We start from the raw sequence: 27,330 nt of genomic DNA, 5'->3' as shown, positions 1-27,330 counted from the left end.
AGCACAGAGATGGCTGAGCAGCACCGGGGAGAGGTGTTAGGCAGCAGGTAAAGCAGGGACTGCGAAAAAAAATAAATGGCATCCCGTTTAAATCTGCTGAGAACATCCTGAGCTTACAGCCTGAAATGTGGGTTTGCTAAGGGCTGAGGTTGCTTTCTCTCAGTGTTGACAGCAAGAACAAAAGCAGATGTGCCTCCAAACCCTCTCTGTTCTCATGTTCTAAAACTGCCTGGCGGGGCAGCTGGCAGCTCTCCTGGCCCCTCCACACCTCGCTGAGCTTGTGCTGAAGGGCAGAGGGCAGGATGAGCCAGGTCCACCGCCACCGCATCCAGCTGCTGCGCTCCTGAAGAGCCCTCGCCCCTTCCCAGGTGCTCCCTTGGGGTCTGCAGGGTAGAGGAAGGCTCGGGGTGAGCCCCATGGGAAGGTGGCACCAGTTCCTCCTGCGCTGGGTCAGAGACTTTGTCAGCGATGCCAGGGGTCCACCGTTGTTCTGAGAAGGGGCAGAGGAACAGCCACAGCACAAAGCACAGGGAGATGTGGGTCTCAAGCAACGCAGACACAACTGCTGCGCTCCACTTGGTTTCCGTAGGCTGCAAAATGACTGCTGCTCCCCTTGCGCTGCTCCCAGGAACTGAACGGGGCTGCTGGGGTGTCCAGGGTCCATTCCCAGGCTTCCAAACTGTTCACCCCCAGGCAGGGAGCTGGGCTGGAACCGGAGGCTGGAACACAGCACTGCAGGAGAGGAACGTGTGAGGAAATACTCAAACAGGTGCCACGCTCAGCTCCCAGTGAGTTCGAGGAATCGGCGTTCGCCTGCCCTTCTGACACAGACGCTCACAACTCCCCCGGGAAAGCACCCACTCACACCTCAGAAACACGACGTCAGCGGCTGGAGCAGAGCAGAGCGAAGCGATGCAAGGGTTCCTCTGGCAAGGGAAAAATTCCGTGCACAGCCGACAGCAACGCTTCCAGCGCATCACTGAGCCAAGGCACCTTCGCTTTCATCCCGCGGGATCCACGCTCCGTCCTCCAGCATCCAGGGCACAGGCGAGGGGCCAAGGCAAGAGCTGAGAAGCAAGACTCAAAACAGTTTTTGCACATTTTACACACCTAGCAGCAGCTTTCTGGGCAACAGGAGCCTCTTGCTGAGCCTCTGCTGCACGCACGGCTGACGGGAGGGAAAGGAAAACTGGAATCTGTGAATGTGACAGCAGGGAGTTCTCAAGTAACGCAGGTTTGGGGATTTGTTTCTTTTTCAGTGGGAGGACTGGTTTTCTACAGGAAGCACACTGCAAGTCTGAACCACAGCAAAGCACCAGGTTTCTGCCACGTGTTTTACAGCACTTTTATTCTGGGACACAAGTCTTACAAGAGAAAGTCGGGTAAGGCAGATCTAGAATGCACATTTTATTTAAGTAAAAAAAAAAAAAAAGAAAAAAAAAACAAAAAAAACAAACCAAAACCAAAAAACAACAGACAACATGGGTAAGGTAGACAAGAACTTTTTATATTCTGACTATACAATAATATTCCTCTTTTTATCCACTGCCACGCTACCAGAATAGATCTGTCCTAGTCTAGTTTGAAGGTTGTCCAGTTAAGTTGTCTGAAGATTCTTTCCACAAGTTGACCTTTACCTATTTAGAGTTTCTCCTCAGAAACATTCATATATTATACAGGATATACAGATTTTGAAACAAGACACTTAAAAACACACACACAACTATAGCCGCAACACTGTCGTAGCTGCATTGTAGTGAGTAGGTTGTTCAGCCAGCTGGAGACTCTGTATGTACAATTAGTTTTTATAGTGTTATTTACACAGATGGACTAAAAGCGATCTTTAATCTAAAAGGTAAAGGCTCTTGTGTTGAACGATGTGCAGTTTCATAGCCCTGTGGGGAAAAAAAAAAAAACAAACCACGACAATTATATACACTGTAAACAGCACAAGGCATGAGAATCTCCTCCTACCCCGAACAATCTCGCAGGAAAGTGTATGTGCACTAATACTCCTCTTCCGCTTCGGCTCCCGCTCCTCTGGTTTTCTTATGAATGGCGCGGTTAAAGCTGTGGCAGGCAGGAACCCAGTGATTGTCATGGAGACCTAACTTACAGCCCGGGATGCCCTTCTGGGACCGGTGACAGCACATCCAGTACCCAGGCCCGTAGGGTAAAGCTTGACAGTATGGTTTGGGATGCCACCGGCACAGCGATACGTCCCCCTTCACGTACTTCTTCTTGCACTGCTTGCAAGGGTCTTCTCTGTAGCGGGGATCGCGGACCCAGCGGGAGTCCGCTGGCCTGATGTTGTAGTATTCGATGATGAATTTGAAGTAGTAGCAAGTGCATTTTAGGGCGACCAGACTCCTGGTAGGAAGCAATCCAAAAATCTTCACGATGATGTGGTGAGGCAGGAAGGCCATATACTGCTGAGGCTCCAAGAGCTGCTGGATTTTAAACCTGGTCTCCAGAAAGTCATGCGAAACCTGCCTTTTTAAGCAGGAAGCATCAAGTACTTGCAAAGCCCCTTCTGTCGGAGGAGCAGCCAGGGCAGATGGCTCTGCAGGGACACCGTTTCTGATGCAAGGTCTGTCAGACGCCAAAGCATCCTCATCCTCATTTTGGGCTGCTTCTCCTGGCTTTTCTCGGGCACTTTCCCGTAGCGGCTGTTGCTCATGAGCGGCAGGCTGGTCAGCCTGGAGAAAAAAGAGCCTCCCTGGGAGCGGATCTTCCCCAGAACTGGAGTTGGAGAGCTTCTCTTTCCGGCATCCTTTCTCAGTCTTCGTGACCGATATACTGATGCATAAGGGCTCCTTCCTAGCAGGATGCAGACTCTGCTTTGGGAAAATTCCAGGCTCTTTCGACGTACAATCAACAGTCGCGTTCTTGCTCTGCAAGGAATCTGGTGGCAACCTGGCAGCGGCTGGACACGCAGACAGCAGGGGTCTGGGAGGCTCAATTCGCATTTCAGAATCGCTCCTGCCGGCGGTTATCGCCAACACCGCATGAGCAAGTCCCGAACTCACATTCCCCATCCGAGTATCCAGCCCAGAAGGAAAAGGCTGCCGAGCAGAGGCAGCGCCATCCCACAACTCGGTGTGACCCAGAGGACCGCACCGTCCCCCGTACCCAGCCTCTGCTACCCCTGCCTCCTCCAAGCCATCCCCCGGAGCCAGGACCCCCGAGGAGACCTTCCCCGCCTCTCCCTCGGGCTGGGTGCCGTTCGCCAGGAGCACCCTCCCGACGTTTCGACGGAAGCTGTTGTTCCGCGAGAGGCTCCCGGCCTCCCGCTCGCTCTGGCGCTTCAGGCACTCCGACTCCAGCTTGGCCACCATGTCCAGCACGCGCACGGGCTCGCTCTGCTGCTGCTCGCTACTGCCACAAGGTCCCCTCTCCCCGTGTACCTCGCACGCCCCGGCGGAGGAGAAAGGGTCTGAACTGGGAAGCGCAGCTTTAGGCTGAGCGTTCAGCCTCGTAGTAGAAGCAGGCGCGCAGGTCTTAGCGCAGTCTACCAGTAAAGCACTTGCTCGTTGCTCCAGAAAGGCTACCATCTCTATCACTGAGAGGGACCGGCCCGGGAACACACCCTCACCGTTGTCGTTCACGTAATGCACCGAACAGTGCTCGATACCGCAGGCAAAAGGCTCCGGCTGGGAGCACCTGGCGTTCGCCTCCCTCATTCGTTCCAGTTGAATTTTGGCTTTTTTGAGATCTACGCATTTTTTCCTGCGTTTAGCCGTTCTTCCGTCGATATCCCACGTGCTTTTAATTTTCATAGAGCCTAGCCGGTTGGTGCTGCTGCATTGCTGGGCTGCAAAGAAGGCGATTTTCTCCTTGGTATTGCCAGGTTTCACCACAGCCCAGACATCCAGCGGCCCTTCCCCTTCTTCTCCCTGGTGGATCGTTGCAGACAGGGCGTTTTTCTTTTCCCTCGCGCTTGGGCCATCTGCCGGACCTTTCCCATTCATATTGCACATAGTATTTGGATAAATAATCCCCAGGAGCTTTCGAGGTGGAGTCACGAGGGAGGGTTTTGGGAAAACGCTCAGTTTGGTGCAGTTGTTGGTGTATTTTTCTTCTTGTGCTGATCTCTGATGGCTCATAGGTGGGCCTCTCAGGGAATCCTGGCTGATTTCTGGAGATCGCTCTTTCTTCTGTAACTTGAGATATGGCTTTAAGTGCATACCAGAAACCCTAGAAAAAAAAAAACAGAAAGGGAAGAAGTTATAGTCGCAAAATATGCCTGCCTGGATTACAGAAGGTGGCCCAGAGTCGGCACCAGCACGCCTCCTGCTCTGTGTCAAGCAGCCCACGCTTCAAGAGGAACCACACGAGGAAGGAAAAGCAGCAACCAGGCTGCAACATCCACCCTTGGAGAACTTCTTGCAACAGGATTATGATTCTTAAGGACAGCAGAGATCTTCCCGTTCGAGAAATCTGTTTCCAAGGAGTTGCAAGGAGAAATCCTAACATTGCAGTTCTATCTGCTGTGCAAAGATGGCTAAGGATTCATTCTAGAGTTAGGAGCCGTCCGTCTGTCCGTTCGTTTCTTAATCCAGCTGTAAAGCACATGCGGGTCCAACGGTTTATTCTGAAATTAGCTACTCTACATACAATTTTTTTTTGTTTTCAGTAGATAAAGTACAGTTAAAGCTGAAAAGGCAAATTAGCAGGTGCTCATCAGAGATCCCAGCAGATATCTGACCTCCCAGTGCCACCCCAAATGAAACCTAGCCTTTGGTGTCCTTTCCCGTGAGGGTCCTTCCGCTATGCACTGGATGTCCCCCCGAAGCGACAGAAGCACCACGTAAGGCTGAAGGGAACCACGTGCAAAGACGTTTATGGTGAAGAATTTAAGAGCTGTGAAGGAAACACTCGGATGCTGCTGAGGTTACAGCAGCAGCCCCATTCCCGCAACAGTCCCAGCTCCCCCTTTCCATTACGCCTTCACAGTCATCTTCAACTCAAAGGTCAAAAACTGCAAAAGCCCAAGGTGCTTGCCACGTAGGACGCAATTATCAGGAGACTTCAGGCTCTTCTCCCAGAAGTATCGCATAAGCGTATTGCAGAACTAACTATAGATTACGTTTCCATGGTAATCTTTGAATTGTTACACTAAAGGGCCTCCTTTCTGAGATGCGGATAATCCGTGCCTGCTAGTTTAAGAACAGCAGGTTCAACGCCACGTTTATCGTGCGCCGATACGGGCGCATTCAGACAGTGAATATGTTTCCCTTGACAGCCACCACCGAAACACTTGCTTTAGGATTGCATTTCTAGCCTAAAACCAGCTTTTAATTAAAAACCTCAAGCTGTAACATCTATAAAGTCAGACACACGACACGTTTGCAGCAGATGCAGCCAGAGCCCTGCTGGGCTCTCTCCTGCCGCGCCGCGGTGCGATCACGACACACACCTACCTCAAAACGCCCTCGCTGCTGCTACGCAGGGTACCCGCGGGGTGGGCACACGAGAAGGAGGGAACCTACTCACCCACCCCTCCGGCAGACCTGCCAGAGCGCACAGGATGGCGGTCAGAGGGAAGTGGTAACAGCAGATGCCAACCGAGAACGCACACAGACGTGCCGTACGAGCAACCTGGAGCGCAGCTTGGGGACCTCCCAGGCAGCCCTGCCCCACGGATAAGCCAGGGCTGCGGACCCTCCGGAGTACGGAGAGCTGAGCACCGCTGGAGCCACCCAAGGGAAGGCTTTGGGAGGAAGATGCTCCACGTTCAGCTGCTGACAGGACACGCATGAGGGCAGGCACCACCACCCCCTTGGTCCCTGCAGTGCTCCGAAGGCCTGGAGGGAGACACCGCAAAGGATGCTGTCACATTCTCTCCGCTTCTGATTTTATGGGAAGATCATCACCTCGCTCTTCAACCAGCTTCACCTACAGACTGTGGGGAGGAGAGAGCTCCCCTCACTGCGGATACGCCCGCCTCATCCCGGAGTCAAGTCTCTCCCTGTGCCTTCTGCGTGCTAATTCCAGCTCTTGTTGGAACTGGGTCACCTCCCAATTTAGTCTCCTCTGCAAAACGCAACCGAGCTGTTTTGTTTGCCTTCTCAGTTGGATGCTGAAAACTAAAATAATCTGACAAAAATAGAACTTCAGGGTGCTGAAAGAGATGAATAAAAAGAGAATGAGGCTGCTGTAGTGTGTTTCAGCCTCATTTTCCATAGATTCTACCTCATCTCGGTTTCACTTTATAGCTAGGCAGGGTCAGGCCACCCGTGTGCTCAAGCCCAGCCCAGAAGAGCGGCAGGTGAACCACTGCAGCAAACTGCTGTGGAAAACGGTGCCCGCAGCCCTCCCTTCCGGATCCAGAAGGGCATTTTGGAGCTGTGCTTCTCACACGAGAGAGAGACGAAAGCTCCGACGGCTGCCCACCACCGCACCCCAGGGAGATGAGTGGAATACAATTAAAGACGCAACTTTGCACGTTGAAATCTCACGAGCTAGGAGCAGAAGATCAAATTTCACTCGTGAGTTTTCATGGCAGGGTGTTTGAAAGAGGAGCTGAACGTGTTTTTGAAAGGCTTTCTTCAAGCAGTTTTCAGGAATTCAGCGGGACAATCAGTTCAACACCCTTCATTAAGAGAAGCTGCAAACGAAGGCGAGAGCAGGTATTACACGCAGGAAAACAGGACCAAACTGGTTACCCCAGCAGGCTCAGAGGACATGTTTAGCCAGCAAAGTTGGTTCAGCAGCTCCCAGCTATTTCTGGTCTATGGAGAAAGACAAAGAGCAGAGCTACGCCTCACCTGTTACGGATTTCTCCTTTAAGGTTATATTTCCTCCTGTGTTTCAGTTAGTCTCTGGCTCGGCCAACAATACCATTTAAGGTTGAAAAGTTATTAATTTACATAATAAAATTATGCCTTAGTCAGAAGTTTTAGTGCCAGAATAATTGCCTCATTTGAATTCAGCGTTCAGTTCATTGCACTGTTTTAATGGCCCCAGATTTAAATAAAACCTGCATCTGGTAACTTCAGGTGGCTGTAAAGGAGTCCTGCTAACTCCACCTGACCAGCTGAACCGCAGGGCCACCTGCCTCCCAGTTTTGGGGCAGTGGGGAAGAGAATTTCCATTTTAAAAGGGATGTTAGTGATGGATCTTACCTCAAAGAGGTAAGGGGGGCAAAACCAACCCACTCCACACACACTTTGTGGTGAACATGAAGAAGTAGGAACTTTTAGGCAAATATAGCTTCCTCCCTGCACGTCAGCAGCACATTTAATTTCCAGCTCCTAGAACTGGAACAAGGCTCCCCAGCAGAAACTGCTTTGAAGATGAGCCCAGTCCCCACCCACAGTCTACCTTTTATTTCTTCAACACTTCAGTGCTGGCAAGCAGAGAATTGCAGCAGCTGCAGGTTAAGTTTTTAAATATTGAAAAACACCAAAAATAGCTTTTCAAAGGTGAAATGACTGACAATTCCCTATGATACCTAATGCCAGAATAATTCTGTTTGCTTTCCTCCACCCCTTAAGTTATCAAGCTTTCTAATTTTATCTTTAGAGACGACGACTCTTCAGAAGTCCGTGGAGCAAGCATAAAAGGTTTTCAATCCCAAATGTGTGGTTTTGAATCGCTGATAAGAGATAATTCTGCCAGGAATGATCAGCACTGGAACAACCAGCACTGCTGCCTTTATGCTGTTATTCCATCCTTACGCTGATGAAATAAAAGGACCAGGTTTTTTTTCTATTTCTAATCAGCCGTGTCTGAAAAACAGGATACTTACACTTCTGGAATGACACTGCTGTTTTTACAAGTCGTAACTGCGGTTTGTTTCCACTACAGTTTTACCAAGCTGGTTACGAGAGGGGATTGATACAGGAATATACGGCTGCACGCACGTGCGGACATGCGCGCCCCTCCTCTCCCTGCTGAAGGTAAGACCCACAAGCTACCGTGCCAAGCTGGCTAGAATCTTTCCGCATCATTTTGTATTTATATTATCTCCTAAATCACAGCAGCCTAAAAAAATTACAAATTTGCTTCAGTGGAAGCTCCAAAGTTGGAGGAAAAACTGGTAGAAAAGGCTCAATTCTCAACAACTCCTTTCTACGGTCCACAGAGAGTCTAGATCCTCTCACTGCACCTGGGTCAAGGACTCTCACGATGCCCTGTGAAGCCAAAAGATTTCCTCTCGCCAGCAAGAACAGCAACAAAAAAAAAAGAAAAGAAGTGTAATCTGCTCAAACAGCATATTCACGCTGCAAGTTTTCTGGGCAAAACACCGGAAGGTTTTATTCAGGCAAAAATTTCAATCAAAACCCCAAAGTTTCCTGTGGATTTCTTTTGTCGACTGGAGTTAGCGTTTACAAAAAGTTCCTAGCGTTGCTGACTGCACACACAGTGCCAACTACAACTCTAAAAAACCCTCAGGAAACACTAACAGAAGGCAGAAGCCAAAAAAAAAAAAAAAAAAAAAAAAAGAAAGAAAAATCCTAACAATAAAAACCCACACCAAGCATAACCTCTGGCAAGGCATTTCTCTTCCCTGGCATCCCATTTCTCTGTCTGCAGAGCTGAGCTCCTCCGTAAAGGACACGGACAATTACAGAGCACTGAGTACCGAACGCAAGCTGAACTATGGTCAACCACTTGTTATTTCTGGAAGGACTCGGTGGGTCCTCGGGGCTCAATCTCCAGTGCCATTTCCATCCCCTCTGCGCTGCCGGGGCAAGGCCAAACAGACCGAGAGCTGCTTCAAAGGCATTCCATGGATTCTGCCGGGGCGGGAAAGTCCCAGCCGAGCAGCCGGGATGGACAGCGCTCTGCTACTCACTGGAGCTCCTTCTGGCGCGTGGCAAGTGTCCAAGCTTGGAGAAGGGCGGGCTGGGAAGCACGATGCTCCAGACCAGGGGCGGCTTCAGCTTCAGCAGCTGCGGAGGCATCTGATTTCTAGAAAACTCACTCCCTTGCAACAATAACTTCATATTAAAGCAAATGCTGCTGGCCCACCTCCCCACGCCTGCGAAACTGCCTCTTGCATCAGTTGGAGAGCAAGCGAGGATTATTATGGGCTTTGAAAGTAAACAGAAGGGATGGACTGCTCGAGCAGCAGAGCTAAACACAAAGTCGGCGCCTGACTCTCAACGCTGGATCCCCCCCGCTGCAAGGTTCAGCCACATCAGGTGTTCAAATAACCTGACTTTGGGGGAGATGACACCCAAATATAGCTGCACACGGGAGGAGCTATAAAACCCATCCTGCGTAAAATCCATCATCTTCAGCAAGCAGCAGCTTCGGCTCACAGATTGCACAACCAAGCCCAACACACAGACTACTCCGGTTTGAGGGCTCCCACCCATGAATCAGCTCTGAACACGTTTTAAAGTAAACTCACACGCATCCATACCCTTCAGTATAAAACAGAGCAGCCTTTCTGAATTTTACACAGGAAGAAGTGCCATCACTTTGCCAGTCTTTTGTATAAAAGCACTCACCGTGAAGCGAGTGGCGCGGAAGCAATTCTTTGCTGAGCCTGAGGAAGCTCAAACCCATGCTCCCTGCTTCCCAGCCGTACAACAGATGACACAGGGATGACAGAAAGCAGAAGGGAACAAAATAAACTGAAAGGTTTGGTAGTCAAAGTTATAAGCTGCTCCAATAACATTTAGCTCAAAGATGATGGGATAGCACGCATGCCTGTGGTGGAACAAGCTAAGATAAGAAGAAATCACAGAAGGACAGCAGGGAGAAAAAAAAAAAAAAAAGTGGTGGTTTTATAGGGCTTCTGCTGAAAGCTGCCCAGAGCAGCGCAGACAAGTGGCATGTTTCCTTCTGGAAATGCTTTATCTTTCTTGATTTAACATTTGTTTTCTAATTTATGAACTGCAAGAGGACCAAGACCTTTCTTAGTACCATGGTGCAGCAAATTTCTTCACACAGTTAACGAACCAACACAAAGTGATGCTGTTTAGTCTTCACTTTCACACACGCATAATGAGAACACATGAAAGGTTGTGGAAATTAACCTCGGACCGCAGTATCGTAAGAGACTCAGAGTTCAAGAGAAAGAACAAGCAAAAGTAGATCTGAAGGCAAGTCACCAGGTTGTTCTTTTGAAACTCAGGACCGAAAGGAACTGGTTCATGAAGTCAGCTGCACTGTGGTGCAGAGGATTTCACTGCAGACAGCACAACCCAGTAGGCATCCTCCAGAAGTCAAAAGGTGTTTTCATTATTAAGAACACATCCCAAAGAAGAACAGAAGAAACTCCAAGTGAACACGCTCCTTCTTCGGGAAGGATACAAGAAGCAGGCACAGGTTTAAGATCACCAGGTCACATCACTTGGAAACTTGTATCTTAGAGATCAGTGAGTCCGGGAATAACGCTGCACCATTCCTCACATTTAAGTCACTGCAAAGATATTTAAAAACAAAGTAATAGTAAAAGGTTCTTCAGTTTGTGAGAGGACATGGAGAGAAACTGGGCTGCAAGCAACTCCACGACAGAGATTAAGAGTACTCTAGGTACAGCACAAAATACTAAATTTGACTTTGCATCATTTCTAAAGAGAGGTGATAAGGGTGATCATGAAGGCAAAAGCCCAGGGACTCATTTGAACAAGAACATTGGCAAGGGGAGGATTAAAAAGCTTCATGAAAATTGTAAGGATTGGCTCATCTCAGTTTTAGAATCCAAAATAGACAGGCTCAAACTGGAGGCCAAGCAGCAAGATTTAGAAACCTCTTGAAAGGCAACAACATGAGTTAATAAAATATGTGGTACATGGGAGGTGGCACTGCAGGGGAGAAAAAAAAGAGAGAAGGACTACAGCCTCTCCAGGCCTGGTAGTCTGACTTCAATACAAAGGTGCTTTGCAAGCAAAGAGGATTAATGCAGCACAGAGGAAAAAGGGGGAAGAGGGACTAGTTCAATACGCCAGACTAAGCTGAAGGTTCTCAAAAAAGTAATCTTTTTAGACAAAGGTACTACATCTTACTCACATGGACTTCAGAAGGCAGAAGGAGATTTACTGGTTAAGACAGATTGGCAGAGGAACAGGAAAACAGACAAAGGAGCTGGCTTAGCAGCAGACAGCCCCAGGTGATGCTGGATAAGAAAATACCATCCTGGAAACCAAAGACAGGCCTCGAGAATCAGCCTGGGGAACATGTGATTGTGTGAGGAATGACCTCAGCACAAGTACTACAGGTGCACCCCCAGGAACGAAAGGCATTTCCAAAACAGCAGAGGCACAAAGCACCGAGTAAAACAGAGTTCTGAAATACAGACGGTGATGCACCAACAAGCTGAACACCAAGAAGTTTTGGAGATACCAAGAAAGGTGCATTGGCCACCGTAGACACATCCATGAAACAGAGGAAAGCAGAGGTGATTCTGTGATATATTCAAGGCAGCGGTGAAAAGCCCTCCTGCCAGATCTGCTCTGGAGCGCAGTGTACACTTCTGGTCGTGACTCAGAGGAGATTCACCCAGACCAGGAATGATTCTCATAGTCATTATTCAAGGAGCTACTAGGTAACACTTGGGTCAGTCAGCACAGCAAAACCACAGGTGAGCGCACAACTGCATTTTACAGAATACAGGAAAAGAGGTAAACCACTAAAAAACTGAAAATTAGGAGCAGTCTTTATGAAGGAAGGAAAAAAAAAAAAAAGAACACAAGCTCAAACAAGTATATAAGCTGGCATAGATGTTCAGCCTGGGAATCAAAAGAAGGTTCCTAATCGCACAGATAGATCTGTCATCTTCAGCAATGGCTTAATCTAGAGGAGGAGAGAAGAAAAGATATAATTGTTTTTCGAAATTTACCAAAGGGATTATGAGATACTGCTTGGGAAAGCAAGGAGCTGAGTGACCCAGGAAGCCTCTTCCAGTGCTAAATTACCAAGAGACTAACGAGCGAGTAGATGCTGTCTACACAACCACAAAGAACAAAGGTCAAAGCTTGCTTTAAACCCACACAGCTTTTGAAAGCCAGAAAGCTGGCTCTCTTCCTCCACACAGAGGAAGTTTTAGAGTCTTGGTTTCAGAAAAAGAAAAGATACATATATTTTCAAGTAGCTTGAACTCAAACAAACTGGCGTGTTCTTGCATTTGCATAAGGACAAGTTGTTCTGCACGGTGTTCCTATAACGGGACACAGTGAGAGGCGTTCACTTAATTGTCACATGAGCACAAGTGTTTGAAATCAATCGTGCATTTCTTCTTAATAAGAGACACAGGAGAGCGAGCAATACAAAAATCTGAGCTTAAACTAATCTAATTACTTACTCCGTAGTAAGACAAACCACAACAATGATTGCCAGTATTTCCACTTGCTCTAAGCTGACTGCATGTTTTAAAGCCAACTATGACGAGCCGTTCTCCAATTAAGTTTTACTTCAAAGCCACGTTCCCAAATTAATTCACAGCTGTTGCTAAAAAACCCAAAGATTTCTCCCAGTACAGTACCAGCTGTAGTGAATCCGTAGTTGTCATTATCAAATAAAAATGTCAAAGAACATTTCTGCCCTTAAGCCATTACAACATTTCACTTAAACACTAACCGAATGTAAGAATTTAGACCAAACATTTGAGTGACACGCGAGACAACAGGAAAGTAAGGAGAAGGCTAAATCGGTGCTAAATACTTAACTATAGGCAGACCAGCTGGTCTGTTCATACCGTTTGACTTGATGGAAGGTGGAAGATGCGGAATTCAGCGGTTCCCTGTGGAGGCCAGCTCTGCAGGAACTCTTCATGGTAACTACCTCTCCAGCTAAGGCACGCCGTCACAGCCAGTCCATCCTGGGTTACACGCAACGCTTCCCCATCAGCTTTGCTTGCCCCACACAGCGCTTCACCGCGTCTCTGCCACCTAGAAACTGAACAAACGAGAGGTACGTGAGAAGATCGTGATAGAGTGCAGTAACAACTGAAGCACAGGTGATCAGGACAAGGACTCTTTCCCAAGAGAGAGAAAATAAATGTATATACACACACGTATGCATACATATACATATATTAAAGAGATATATATAAAAATATAAAAGAACTTAACATCATCATGCTATTATTGCAGCTGAAATTTCTGAGCACCATTAAAATACAAATTAACGTCCCCCACAAAAGCCTGTCTGCACATACAATGCTTCTTCACCTTATATAGAACTGCAGCACTACCTTGGCACCTCCCATGGAACACGCTGTCCTCCGAGCTCCCTGCAAACAGGACACACAAGATCTTTCTGCTCGTTAGCACCGCATCAAGCTTTGGAGGGAAATAGCTGCTAGCAGTAAGATTTGACGCTGCCAGGAGTTACGTTAGCACTCTAATCAAAATAACGTGGTGGATTTTATAAAGGACAAAAAAACATGCCACCGTGCAGCCTCCAAACCTCGTGAAAACGGCCCCGTCTTTGCATCACGCTCAGATAAGGCAGCAGATTTCACCAAAACAAAACTGTTCTGCAGTATCTCTCCTTCGCACTAAGCTGCTGCCTTCTACGCCTTGTCCTTGCAGCAGACACCATTACCAACGCTTTAAGTACTTTGACAGTGAAAGAACAACAACATCTGAGTTGGAACACAAAAGGAACGAGTGACACAGCAAAAAAGCCCTGGAAAAACTCAAAATACTCCAGCCTGAGCTGCTAGCAGATCGTTTTAAAGATCATTTGCTTCCTCTCTAGAGGACCACGCACAATGATGCCGTAATAAAGGAATGCCATTTGAAGATGCTAACTATAGAGCCATGTCCCCAGGGGGTTTGTGATTCAGTGTAGCAGGTTGTTCTCTCCTTTTCAGCAGCTTTAGCCAGTGCTCCTACGGCTGCCCTATTCCTGCAGCGGCATTTCCATGGTGCAGCCTGGCAGAGGCACCGGCTGGAAGTTTGTGCTGGAGACGGAGCCCCTCACATCATCCCTTTGGCAACACCTACCAGGGAAAAAACTCCCAGGCACAAGAGCACCTACCTATGCAGGGCTCAGCGAATCTGCGCTTGACCAATGCGGTTTACACCTCAACGCTGCCACTAAACGCTCCTGGCCTGGAAAGCCTGTCTGACTTGGAAGCCACAATCACCAAGAAAGTGATGAAGGATGACTTTCCAGGCAGGGAAAACAGAAGCTGGTTTAGATCCATCTGACTTGATGTCTGCTATAGCAATTTCACGATTGCTCCAGTGACGGTGAATGAGAGATTAATCATTTGCCTATATTTGAGTAAGCAGGAGCCTAAAGTAATATATAAAATATTATATAAACACATTCTGGTCTTCATGAAGAAATCTCTGCTGAGCTCTGCAGAAGGCAAACTAGCATGCTGGATGGAGAACACGGACACATTGCGCTGGCAGAGCAGGAGGATGGAGCATGCCCTCTACTCCATGAATTCAGAAAGACAAGGAGTTAGGCTGCCGTGGTCAACAGCAGCACAAAGTGAAGCTTTGTAGTTAAATACCATTTTCATTAGACTGCTCGGAGCCTGTAACGAGGACCTATCTGCAAGAATGAAACCTAGGCACCAAAATCAGACATTTCTGATGTTTTGTGGGCTGTAAAATATATATTCACAAATAGTAATTCTCAGAGGAAAAAAGCATATGCCTAGTACTTTCTGAAAATCAAAAGTTAAACACAAAATCATTACTTTTCCATGAACCACCAATAAGAGGCACTGAAATCCTGACTTTTATCCAAGCTTTTGTCTGGCTTTCCTTCTGGCTTTACTGACACTAGCATTTCAGACACAGCAGGAACTGTATCACAGAAACGTGACTATATCCACACCCAAATAAATGCAACCATTCAATTTCAAGAATGCCAGTCACTTTTGCAATAGCTAAAACTCTCTCCATGAATCTCTGATTAGGAATACCAGATGTTTTGTCCTAGTCCTACTCCTTCGCAGACCAATTGAGAAGTAAATGATTAAAAGCCAGACAAAAAAAAAAATAAAAAGGAAACCAAAAGATACCCTGTTCGCAGTAAAGAGCTTGAGAAGCAAAACCATCAAGTGAACAGATTCAGGTCAGGGGCAGCCACAACCCCAGTCCAAGCACAGGCATCGTATGGTGGGATGTCATGCGTTTAAGAAGGGACTAGCTCCTACCAGAGGAAAGCAAAAGCTGATAAAACAGCCAGAGACAAGTTCAGATGGGCACTGCAGCACAGATCCAAAGGCAGCTCCGCACAAAGCACGCCTTTTCCCCTCCTCTAGCTGCTGGGCTATAGAAAAGAGCTGAAATAGACGATTAATGCCAGCAAGCTACTGACAAATTCCTACTGTGTAAGTAGTAAAAAGCTGTACTTGTGAATTAAAAGAAAAAAAAAAAGGGAAAAAAAAAAAATCAGCATCCAAGCTAGCACAGAGATACTTACTGCCTTTTAACTACCACAGTGTGTTTCTTTACCAGGGATGATCCTTAGCAGTAGGTGCTTCAGCCGATTTGGTAGTTTTGCAGAGAGTTGGGTACAGCCCGAAAACTGAAATACAGATGCACAGAGAAAGAAAACATAAGAGGAAGTTAAAAACCTAATCATGGTGTTCTCTCTTTCTGAAACCACCCCCAAACATATGCCTTTCTGCATAAGATGTGGGAAGGACTCAGATTTTGGCAGCAGTAAGCATCACGTCCTCTCAGCAACGGACAGCAGTTCGCTCAATGGTCCCACAAAACTCCCTGTCTTATCATCAGTTTTGAACGCTGCTGCAGTTTAGGAAAAAAAAAAAAAAGTATAAACTCAACTAGTGAGGATGAGGAGCAGGTCAAGGTCTCTTCATCTGCGCAGCACTACACTATAGCTTTTGCTATTTTGACAGCTGAAGCTTTACTGCAAGAGCGAGTGTGTTTTTAACAGCAGCATCAGTAACTGATAAACAAAGGATGGGCGCAACCTTTCAGAAAATTTGTTTTCTAGGAAGAAGGCAGAGGCCTCAGCACTGGTCCCAAGCAGCAATCACACTGCTGGTAGAAGCACGTTTGGCCAGCTACCTCCAGGCAGGGCAAGCTTTAGGACGCTCTGCAGGGCCATCGCACTGGATCAGCTGGGCAGGGAGCATCAGCTCAGCCAGGATGCATAAGAAAGCAAAGCAAGTACTTCAGAGGGGAACTCGGAACAGTTAATGCCAAAAAACCCTGTCATTATGAAGGACAGGTAATCTTTTAAAAATAAAAAAATTGCCACTGCTGAGGCGTTGTAACAGGTCTCCAGAACGGTTTTTGTTGTTTTCTTGCAAGAACAGAGTTGCACGTCCATTCCCCCTGACTCAGCTCTGGTTAAGGCTGCTACTTGTCTCTGAAAGCATATTCCACCAGACATGCAAATTCTGCCCTTTCCCAGCCCTCCCTCCCCAAACACCTGCCCTGGGACACCTACAACAGCACCAGACTCTCCTGAGCAAGAGGTTTCGCAGAAAGCTTTCCTCAGACCCAATATTCAAATTTCACAGTCACCTTTGGGCCTGCTGTGATAGGACAAGGGGTAATGGTTTTAAACTAAAAGAGGGTAGGTTTAGATTAGACATAAGGAAGAAATTTTTTATGCTGAGGGTGGTGGAACACTGGCCCAGGTTGCCCAGAGAGCTGGTGGGTGCCCCATCCCTGGAAACATTCCAGGCCAGGTTGGCCGGGGCTCTGAGCAACCTGATCTGGTTGGAGATGTCCCTGCTCCTTGCAGGGGGGTTGGACTGGATGGGCTTTAAAGGTCCCTTCCAACCCAAACCATTCCGTGATTTCATGCTAACAACCATCAATCCACAGCAGCTCCCAGGTTAGGCTGGATGGCAAGAGCATACACCTGGGCCCCATCCTCATCCTCTTAAGACACCTGCAGGAACACAACCCTTTCTTTTTAACTGTTTTTCACGTAATATCTACCTGTTTTAAACACTTTAAAGAACCACCTGTTAGCACTACGTTCACCAGCTAGGTTTTACATCTTTAATTAACGGAACAGTCTTAGGCAAAATAAGAGAAAACAAGCATGTTTTAATTAAAACTGTCTAACAAAAAGTCTCAGAGTGACCTCACATTTGTGTGTCCATGGACCTGCAGCTGGCAACAAAATCCCCACATGAAACTACATATTTAGTAAAGATACTGTATCCAACCTATGAGCCTTAAGAGGTGTAAAGATTAATACCTACAATCAGGGGAGCTGGACTGCAGATCGGCCTTTCCACCTGCAGCAGGAGGCTATGGAAGCCACTGCAGATATGCCTCCTGAAACCTCGTGTGCTCAGCTTCCCCTCTGTTTGATGGTCAAAAGGTATAACTTTGCATAAATCTGATGTTATCTAATCTAAAAGCAATAAAGCTGCCTCAGAGGCTCCCGCTGGAATAAACGGAGGCAGCTTCCTGCGTCTACTTACACACTAAAACGCTAAAACCTGCTGATTGCACTTCTGCTGGGTGCCAGGAATCAGAGTTGGCCAAGCAGCAGGACCTCATTACCTTGGCCCTTGGCTCATTTCTCCACCAAATTCCCTCCAGCCCTTCTCAAAGCTTCAACCAAGCTCCCATCTGTACTCTGTACCTGGATAACAGCAGACAGAGCAGTTAGTTAACTGAAATCTGAGGATTCCCACGTAAATTTGAGCTTGAGCATCCATGTCAGCAAGGAGCACATGGACACTCTGAAACACGGTGTAGCCCCACGGCCATTTCAGTCACTGTAATTCCTGCCGTGCTGGGGTCTCATCTCTCTCTTCCTCCCAGTCCTATCCCTGTATCAGCACTGGTTCCCATCTGATTTCTCACCCAAAGCAGCTCAAGGAGCTGAACTAGGAGAAAATTAACCCAGAAGAGGTTGGCTCCTGAAGCCACTTACCCCCAGACCTGGCAGGCACTAGGAAAGCCTGGTGGGATGAGGTTTTCAGCAACTCAGACTGGGCTCGGCTGTCTCAAATCTGCATCTTGAATCATGCCAGGAAAGGTGTTTGCCACAAGTCTTTTTTAGCTTCTTCCAAGACAGTGGAAAGGAACACTTCTGAATGCACAGTGTGCAAAACACAGAGCATTTCAGAAGCAGAGAAACAATTGCATGTAGGACTCCAAGGCAACGTTTGACTCCTCACTGCTATCAAACAGTGCTGCTTGCTGTACCGATAAGCACACGAAACGCTCATTCTAATGAAGCGCTGCAGGGAGGACCCGTCTTCCCTCCAAGATCGTGTCAATAAAGAATGAAAGGCTTCAGATTTGCAGCTCTCATGCTTTCTCTCCTCTAGGTGTGGTTAGTCATCCCCTCTCCTCTCAAAAGGTAAATCTCAGAGGGGGAAAAATAAAGAAAAGATAAGCTCTGCTGCACCTTGGTAAGCCTGTATTTCAACACTGGAAAAAAGAATATCACAAGTGTTTCCCTTGTTCAGCTATTCCTGAAAGGTTTCAGCTGTCTTGCACAATTTGGGTACGGACATCATCTGTTGCTCAACTGTTAAGAACTGGCTCATTAGATTTGTTCTACTCGATCCAAGAGGAAAGCAAAAAAAAAAAAAGTAAATCCCTTACTTGCCAGTGCTGCTGCAGTGCTGGTGACAAACGTGCTCAGATCACCCATTACTCCGCTTTCTAGAAAGCCACCACCTACTTTGGCACGATCTACGGTGTGCCCCGAATGATAAACAGGGGGGAGCTCAACACCCCTAAACGGGGCTACAGCTGCTGCATCCTCAGGTTACGGGGTACGGGTCAAGATACTTGCTGCAACGCTGCGCGTTCGAGGCCACGCAATCCGTGAGCCGCGTCTGAATTACTCCGTGTATAAAACTAGATTTGTTTTGCTATGCAGATTCGGAATTAATGAAAGCTGGGCTGAAAGGCTACTTTCTTGGGGCGAGGGGAAGGAGAAAGCTTCCAGAAGCCTTCCTATTATAGAAGCAATAGAGCTGGTTCCAAAAATAGTAGAGAAGCACTCCCAGAGAGCTGGAGATGTTGTGCCCTCGTTTTGTAAGGCTGAGGACTCGCTGGATCGCTCCTGTACATGCAAAGAACGGTAGAAAAAACCGCAAGACGTAGAAGTGATGTTAAATTAGAGTTTTAGGACAAACATCAGAGAAAGAAATCCAGACAGCCTACATGAAAGAGCTTGAAATCAGCTTGAATAGTCAACCTGTCCCGCTTCAGAGAAAACCAGTTAAAACCAGCAAGAAGAAGAATCCCATCTTTTTCAAGAACGCAACATTAGTTTGCTAAAGAAGATCCTGATTATTATTACAACACTGACGTGGCAGATTAGAATTGTCAACAATCATTTCATCACCCTGTTTCGCCTGTAGATGTTAGGGATCCTGGCTGGAGAGGTCCACTTGACTCATTTTGGCATTTGCCACGACAGCTAATAAATTGACTGTCACGTGGCCTGCCTGACAGTAATTACTCACTAGTTAGCCCGTAACAGTTTGTTAGTGATCCAACAGAACGGCATAGCAACCCACTCTGATTCTTCAAGTTCCCTTCGCCTGTTTTGTGGCAGCTCTTACAGCGCACTGAAAATAAAGCCTTTTGCGATACTCTGATTACAGCCGTGTCTTTGAATCTACGCGGCCCAGCACAGGACTGGCGATTTTACTGGTATATACTGGTATTTACTGGTATATAAAGTCAGCAGGAAACCAAAAACCTCACGCCTGATACTTTATAGGCAAGCAGTCCCCTGCACCACGGCATACAAAGCACAGTAATAATTGCTTCAGCACAGCTCTTCTAAAGTAGAAAAGCAAACCTACAGCTAACTTGTAAATATCCAGTAAATAAATAAATACAGTTCCTTCTTTAGAACTTGGCTAGTAAGGACAACCCCACACCAGATGACCCAGTGTTAAACACTAAATTTATCAGCTTTGAAACGGAATTCACTGAATTAAATATGGCTTTAACTGGTTTATAAGGCTCTAACTCTCTCGGACCAGCCTTTGGGCCAAGAGTTCTCCTTTCACAGAGGCCGCCCCATATATCCAGCCCTAAACAGTTTAGCAGAATAAGATATAATTCATTTCTGTTTACTTCTGTGGAATCTTACCCTTTAAGCAGAAGGTTATGTTGTGGATTTTTGTCCTATACCACTGTGGATACTTTCCCAACAAAACCCAGACACAAAACAAAAAAACAACAACAACAAAAAAAACCAACAAAAAAAAACCCCAACCAAACTCCAAAACACAATCCCCCAAAAAAACCAAACAAACAAAATCCACACACACAAAAACAAGACTCAAAGCAGAACGACATCATTTTCTCCACATGGATTCATTCCACCAATCCACTGCGGAGCTGAGAGGTTACAATATTCACTAGGCATCTCAAAAGCATCCAAATTTTTCCTAAGGGTCTCCAAAACCAAATTCAACATCCAGAAGCCCTGCTCAGCAACATAAACACTAGGTTAAATATAATATATATATATATCTATTTCTGTAAGTAGCTGTACCACTAGTTGCAAATATTTCTGTAATTCAAAACGCTCAGATTTTTCTATTTTACTCCTGAACTCACCCTGTTTTTACACACTAGCATCTTCCACAATTTTTTGCACCAAAGTCTCACGATTTGTCATGAAATCTTAAATCCTTTCAATTTTTTGTTTAAACCAGGACACTGCTGATGCCCCAGCATCGTGCTTTCCCAGAAAACGACCCTTCATCCTGCAAGGATAATGTAAAAACGCTGAACTCTGAATTCACACTTCAGCAGTTTACAAAAACAAAATGTGCTCTGCAAACTCAGGAAAACAGTTATACTAAATATGTCCAACTTCAGGACAGATTTCATGTAAAAGGAAGCTCAAATTATTTTTCACTGAGCGTTTTATAACAAAGTGTGTCACTACATCTGCTGAGGACAGAAAACAACACAACAGATTTATTAGGAGCATCGAAAAACAACCTACCCACCCGCAAACAAACAAGACGCACCACCACCCACACCCTCTCAACAAGCTTTGCACTCACTGGGCTTTCCAGTGTCATCTTATAAAACAAATCAAAAGGATCCCAAAGAACAGGCTACAATCTAAGACAAAAAAAAAAAAAAAAAAAGGAAAAAGAAAATCAGGAATTAGTGCCAGGTTCTAACATGGCCTCTGGGAGAGGCGGTGCTCCATGGCAGGGCAGCGATTCCCTTGCAGCAAAAGGGGAGAGCAAAGGTGTTAGTTTAATGAATACCTCATTTCTCACGACCTAAATCTGCTTTAACTGGTGATAAATTAATTTTTCTGCTCTTTATCTCGACCCAGAAGCTTTCTAAGGCTACTGCCACCCTGCGCCGCTGAGGAGGGGGAGCAAGTGAGTAGCTGGGTGGGCGTTTGGTTGTTGGCCGAGGCCAACTCACAGAACTTTTCACTAAATCTAAAGAAATTAAAGTTATTCTAACTCCAATGTTAAGTGCTGGAGCTGTTTAACTGACGCCACACGCAAGAATCACACATTTTCAATCAGACTGCACATCAAAGGCTGCCAATCTCCACTCTCCATTAGAAGATTAATTTGCCATGGCGCTGGAGACATTTGCTCGCTACGGGCAGGATGAGACCTCGTAATTTCAACCCACCAGCATATATTTTGCCTACGGCCGTGCATTGTGCTAGCATCTCTCCAACAGCTCCAGGCCTGCAGCATGAAGTCATACACGTGCGCGGCACGGAAACGGGACAGTAGGGTGTCAAAGCCAGCGAAATAACGATATAATCCAAACCAGTGACAGAAGGAATAACACCATTACATATCGTATCTTTTTTGTGATTGTTTCAAAAGACTGTTTAAAATCTAAGCTAATTTTGAAGCCTACCAATTCCATGGATCTTTAGTGTTTTCTTGGCTGCATTTTTGAAGATTTTTTTCCATTTATAACTCAGAGCTACTTGAAGTTTAGAATAGTTTTATATTTTCAGCACTTTGAGGTTGATACGCCTGACAACTAACACAATTAAATTTTCAGAAATTCCAAACATAGCGCAAATCCTGCCATAATTAATTATTTAAAGAAAAAAAGTAAGGCCTGAAAAGAGCATCTAAATTTCAGTAAAGGATAGGTACTGCACACCCAAGTGCCTTGTTAACGGTGAGAACCTCTGCTGCGTACCTTTCCATGTTTCATCTTCAACATTCAGTAACACAGGCCTACAGCAGGACACCTGAAACAATTCTGCTGCAATTCTTTCCAAGTTAACGACTATTTTAGATGTACGAGCTTTCCTAAAAATTAATCTGAAAATATCAGATTCAGGTTTGTTTCACACTACTTTTAGACTTATTAATGCAAAACCAGCTTTATAAGCAAGACAGACAAGGAAAAATACATGTATTGCTATTTAACTCTGCATTCCTGCTACTCCCGCCTCCTACAGTCAATATTCTTGGACAAAACAGAGAAAAATATGAATGAGAAGACCCAAATCAGCAGGAAACGAAGCAGAAAATAAGGTACCCACAACTGTGTTTTAAAAAAGATGGTTTAAGTGAACTAGATTTTGAGGCGGGGATTGTTACTGTCCTGTGAAAATACTCAGCACATTTTTAGGCTCCCCGGCGGAGCAGCGGGTGTGAGCACACCATACAGCAGAAGACCATAACCTTCCAAATCAAACACGCCAGCTCCAGAATCCTACTCACCACGCTGGCTTTCGTCAACAAATTGCTACCAAATCCCTCTCCCAAAAGCCAGCTGAAGTTTACTAGCCTGAAAACTAAATTACCAAAGCAATAACCAAGCCCCATCAGCTTGATCTCTCACCATTTAACATCTCTTACTAATTGTCTACGAGCTTGCGGGAAATAGTTTCAAACAGCTCCCTCAAGAAAATAAGTTTCAAGCCTTAATTTTTCCATTCTGAGCCATCATCCCTGCACTATTTCATGGCTCTGATAATTGTACCACTGACTAACCTCCAACTGGGAATAGCTGTTTTTATCATCACTATTAAAAACAGTCCCTCACACTGTTAGGAATCTGGAAACTCGTTGTAGCCTCATCCCACCCTTCTGCCTCTCAAAACACTACAGAGCGATGAAACTATGTGCTGAAACCAGAGGATCCCTGTGCTGAACAACTCCTGTAACGTCTGGGTAATTACAACTGCTTCCTAAGCAACGGCAGCCATGGAGGCTTGCTTATTGATTTTAGAGGGGCAAGTGACATAAGATCTTAGAAAGTCAAAGTGAACATAACAGTTTTCCATAGTGGAACGTGAAAGTGGAATTATTTTTAGAAGTGTAGCACTGAGATGCGTGTTAGAAAGCTTCACACGTTCATCCAGTTTTGTAGTTGTGGTTTTTTTAAAGGAAAAAGATCCACCTGCAGCTTTCCTTTCCTAATGCATTACCTTGTTTCTTTAAACATTAGCCAGAAGAGTGACTGACGGCTCTCAGAGAAGTAGCAAGACGCAAAAAAAAAAAAAAAAAAAAGAGTAACAGCTGAAAGAAGAGTGGATTTTAAAAATTGCTTTTAATTATCTGAAGGTACAATTGCCAAGTAGACAGCAAAGAGGCTGTGCATCTCACACAGATGGGAAAATTCCCCCAGGTTTATTTCACAGTCAATTACAGTGGATTAATGTATTACTAAGAGCAAAATATTTTATTTTTTTTAATGCAAGTTTCAACAACTTGAAAAATCACTGCTACTCGTACTTCGATACACGGATCGCAATCTGTTTTATCGCACTTCCAGTCATCACAGTCCATAAACACACCCTACAAGCAACCTCTCCCTGTTTTTTAATGCATCTTCTGTCATTATTTCCTTCTCAGGGAACGGCATCCCTCTTGGCTTCCTGCTTTGAATATTGTTTTATACATCCATTAAGATTTTTTTTTTTTTAATGTTTGTTGAAGAGAAGCATCAAACACCTCCAAATTCTCTTACACAGACCTCTGCACAAACTCACGGGTGCTTACATTACTCACTTTTGCCTCTGTGAGATGTCACCACACAAGGTATTTGCCAAACAGAAAAGCATCGCCGCACTGAGGAGCGGCTTTCCAGGATCCCCGTGCTAAAAGCTGGGTGTGCCTACTTTTGTTTGGTATCAAGTTCCTTCTCCTGGCTCCGCTGCAAGAGCAAACTACAGGGATAGTTAAGTTTTTCCCCACCTCCAAAAACATCTGTTCCTTTTCTAAGTTCTCCAGACTTCCTTCCCTTTTACTGTATCACAAAGCCTCTCTTTTTAGCAAGGCTGCCTTCTTGATAGTCCATCACCATTATCTTCTTGTTCACTGCAGAGCAGTGTGAACTACTGAATCTTGCAAAGCTTCCAGTCCTTTTAGCTCAAGGCCAGGCACCGAATTCAAGCATCCTGATTTAGAGAGGAGGTTGTTAAACTCCTTCCCTGCCCCCTTTCTAACACTCTACAGCTTCCTGTCCTGGGAGGCAACCAAACTGCTTTAAGAAATGCCAGTTTCTGTTAAATATCCTCAATTCCTGTGACACCGAACATTTAAAACAATTACGTTACTTCCAAATCTTGCGGTATAACAGCCTTCATTCCACAAAGTGCAGAGATGAGCAAAAACCACCTCAGCACGAAGGAGTTTTAGTTGGTTATCTGCTGAATTCCACAGCATTTCAAGTTAACGTTCAGGCTTGGCACGATCAACCATCCGCTCAAACACACAGCACAATGTCACCCCTCAAAACCCCACTGTTCAACCTAAAGGCAATTTTTTTTTTTCTTTTAAGGGTGCATCAGCTGCTAACTGAAAGTGGGAATGCTTCATTTAGCACACACACTTGTTAAACTGCTCACAGCATGCAAATAAAATACCGCATTGTGCAAAAGTCATTCAGTCTCCCCATCCGTAGATATGAGCAATGGAACCGCGTCCAGGAAACAGAAACTTGGAACAACATGCAAATATTTCAGTCCCTTATTCCCAATATTCACGTATTACACTAAAGCCCACATCCCTGTCGTGTCGAGGGGTGACCGCGCTGAGAATCTACCGTACGTAATGGGTGGGAAAACGACCATTATCCGTCTTGCCCCAGTACTGCACCCTTTTATTTGTAGTTATTACCGCAAACTGCTTTTTTTTCCAGACAATGGTTGTGTTATTATAGGTACCTTCATGCCGTGCCAAAGCACATACACACAGCAATTCAGAACAATCAGCCTTGTTTTCATGGGAGCAAAGGTTGCAGCCAAATGAAATGGGTGGAGATCACATTAAACAATCTTGGAATCTGCTAATAGGATATAGGAAAATGTGACCATAATGCAGATGCAGAGTTCCCCTTTCACCTTCCAGTGTTATGGATAAAATAAAAGCTTTGGAAAACCAATTAAACTGTTTGAACAACATTAAGCAAGTCGAAGTGTTCTCAGTGTGCTTACAAGACCACTGAGAAGGTCTTTAAAATTAAAACAAGAAAGCAGCCTTTCAAAGCTCTGAAACCAGAGAGCACGTTTCCCCACCCCAGAACACCACCTGTTTAAAAAATACAGGATACCTGCAAGATGTCTGCTTACCCACAGTAAAGAAAAGCTCATTATGACAACTGTTCCTGTCTTAAAGACACGACCAGCCCCTCCTCTGCCTAAGAGGGGAATTTTCATACTGAAGCACCTTGCTTGGTCAGCTGTAACCCGCATTCCCCTCGTTTGCTTTTGAGATGTGCATTAGTCAGCTTTCTCCTTCACAAATCTGATCGTGCCTCCGCATGATCATATGCTGAAGTCATGTCCTTGAGTCTGTGACATCAGTCTGTTGCCATGGTAATGTACAGGGCAGTCCAAAATTCAGTATTATGGCATCACTGCGGGATCAGACAGCAGAGCAAGCCAATGCTAAGACATATTAATCTAAACATTAAAGTGTAACTGCACTTTATCGTGGTATTCTTCATAAACATGGCTAGAAATCTCTCGTTATAAAGACAATGCAGAAGGTCATTAAGCTGAAGACAAAGAGACAAGCCATCATGCATCACTAAAAAGAAGGGGAATATGTTTCCAAGGATGGCCACCAAGTATGAAGAAAGCTTAACTCAGCTCTCTGAATAGAAGCCACCATCTGTTCCTGAGGCAACACCAGAGCTGCCTAGAGATTGTTCACAGAGACACAGCGATGGCCCCTCGGCACCCCAGGTCAGGTGCTGGGTTGCACGTAGGTTTTCTGGAAATCAGAGACTGGAGTGTCACAGCACTGTCACTCTTTTGGTAGAGACAGCATCACATACGACGTGGTTCTTCAATTTCAAGTTTTGAAGCAAAGATCAGTGCATCGTTAACCCAACCTATAACGCAGCCAGGTAGTTAAAAAAGGGTGGTACCTTCAAAGAGTTGTTATTCCATGTAGAGTTAGACATTACAGTTCTGTAGGTTCCTTGCACACTCACGAGAATGGCATTTCTGAAGAGCAAAAGGGAAGGAAAAAGGAAATTAGTGACACGTTAACAGTGTTACAACTACTAATTAGATCTTAAAACCCAAAAGATCTGGTTTGCCCAGCGCAAAGGGCACACGGGAACAATAACGAATGCACTGCTGACACCAGGAGCACCACCAATCAAGGAGGTCTTCAGCGTTGACTGACCAAGTACATCCCGAAAAGAGTCCAGCAGCGACAGCGGCTGCCCTGCTGCAAGGAGAAGTTCCAGCTGGTGGCAGGGGAGAAGCTGCTTTGGCATTGTGGGACCCCAGGCTGCAGGGACAGTAAAGAGGAGAGACCACAAAGCTTGCAGGAGCCACACAGGATCCCTTTCTTTACCTGCTCCTCCATTCACACCAAACACACGTGTTTAGGGGTCTGTTTGTGGATCTCCCGGACACTGCTCTAACGCCCAAATTCCTCAAGACCCTTGAGTGCCATTGCTGCTGCATGTTCAGCCTCCGTGTAAACTCAGCCACTCCCCGTACGCTTGACTAGTTTCAGTTCACCTCCTTCCGCTTTCTCTTATTAATCCACGCGTCTCCTATAACTCACTCAACGCTTCCTTCTGCAAAGCTGACCTCCATCCTTCCTATAACCTCAGACGCACCCACAATTTCTTAACAGTGCCTGCAGCTTGTTAATGGCACAACAAGGAACATTTCACGTCCTCTATGCGGATGTAACCCTCACCCTCTCCTAACCCCTCCCACCCAGGTCCTTGGCTATAATTACCCCATGCCTCGTTATCTAATACCAAACACAAGCCTCGGGGCTGGGAACCATTGGTTATTTGTCTCTGCGATGCCACACACCCCAGTGGTGTTGTATAAATAAATTCCACAACCTGTTCGAGCCTGAGCTTGATTCAGAACTGAATTACACCAGTTTCTAAATGACTGCTGCAAATACCTTCACTTGCTCCCTGCTCGGTTTAGCAACACCGGCTTACGCAATCAGCCACCACAGGCAGCTCCAGTGCCAAACGTCACGAC

The 27,330-nt window shown here is 46.0% G+C and overlaps 1 protein-coding gene across 6 annotated transcripts in view; it reads right to left on the bottom strand.

The window, feature by feature from the left end:
* Nucleotides 1-1,486: 1,486 nt before the first annotated feature.
* The window catches only part of FBXO34 (F-box protein 34), a 38,975-nt gene continuing 13,131 nt past the window's right edge, over nt 1,487-27,330 (bottom strand). For 2 of the 6 annotated variants that reach the window (XM_086749124.1, XM_086749125.1), the window contains 4 exons: nt 26,238-26,316; nt 15,352-15,456; nt 12,656-12,855; nt 1,487-4,197 (listed from right to left, as the gene is read on the bottom strand). In XM_086749124.1, the coding sequence (XP_086605250.1) occupies nt 2,007-4,197; nt 12,656-12,732 (2,268 nt within the window). In that variant the 5' untranslated portion in view covers nt 12,733-12,855; nt 15,352-15,456; nt 26,238-26,316 and the 3' untranslated portion in view covers nt 1,487-2,006. The remainder of the gene's footprint in view (nt 4,198-12,655; nt 12,856-15,351; nt 15,457-26,237; nt 26,317-27,330) is intronic. The other 4 variants (XM_086749127.1, XM_086749128.1, XM_086749126.1 and 1 more) reach the window with 3 other exon arrangements.

Source organism: Chlamydotis macqueenii, chromosome 5 (genome assembly GCF_036417535.1).
Source record: "Chlamydotis macqueenii isolate bChlMac1 chromosome 5, bChlMac1.mat, whole genome shotgun sequence".
Classification (NCBI taxonomy): Eukaryota; Metazoa; Chordata; class Aves; order Otidiformes; family Otididae; genus Chlamydotis; species Chlamydotis macqueenii.
The sequence above is the reverse complement of the archived record's forward strand: the minus strand, read 5'-3'. Positions and strand labels throughout refer to the sequence as shown.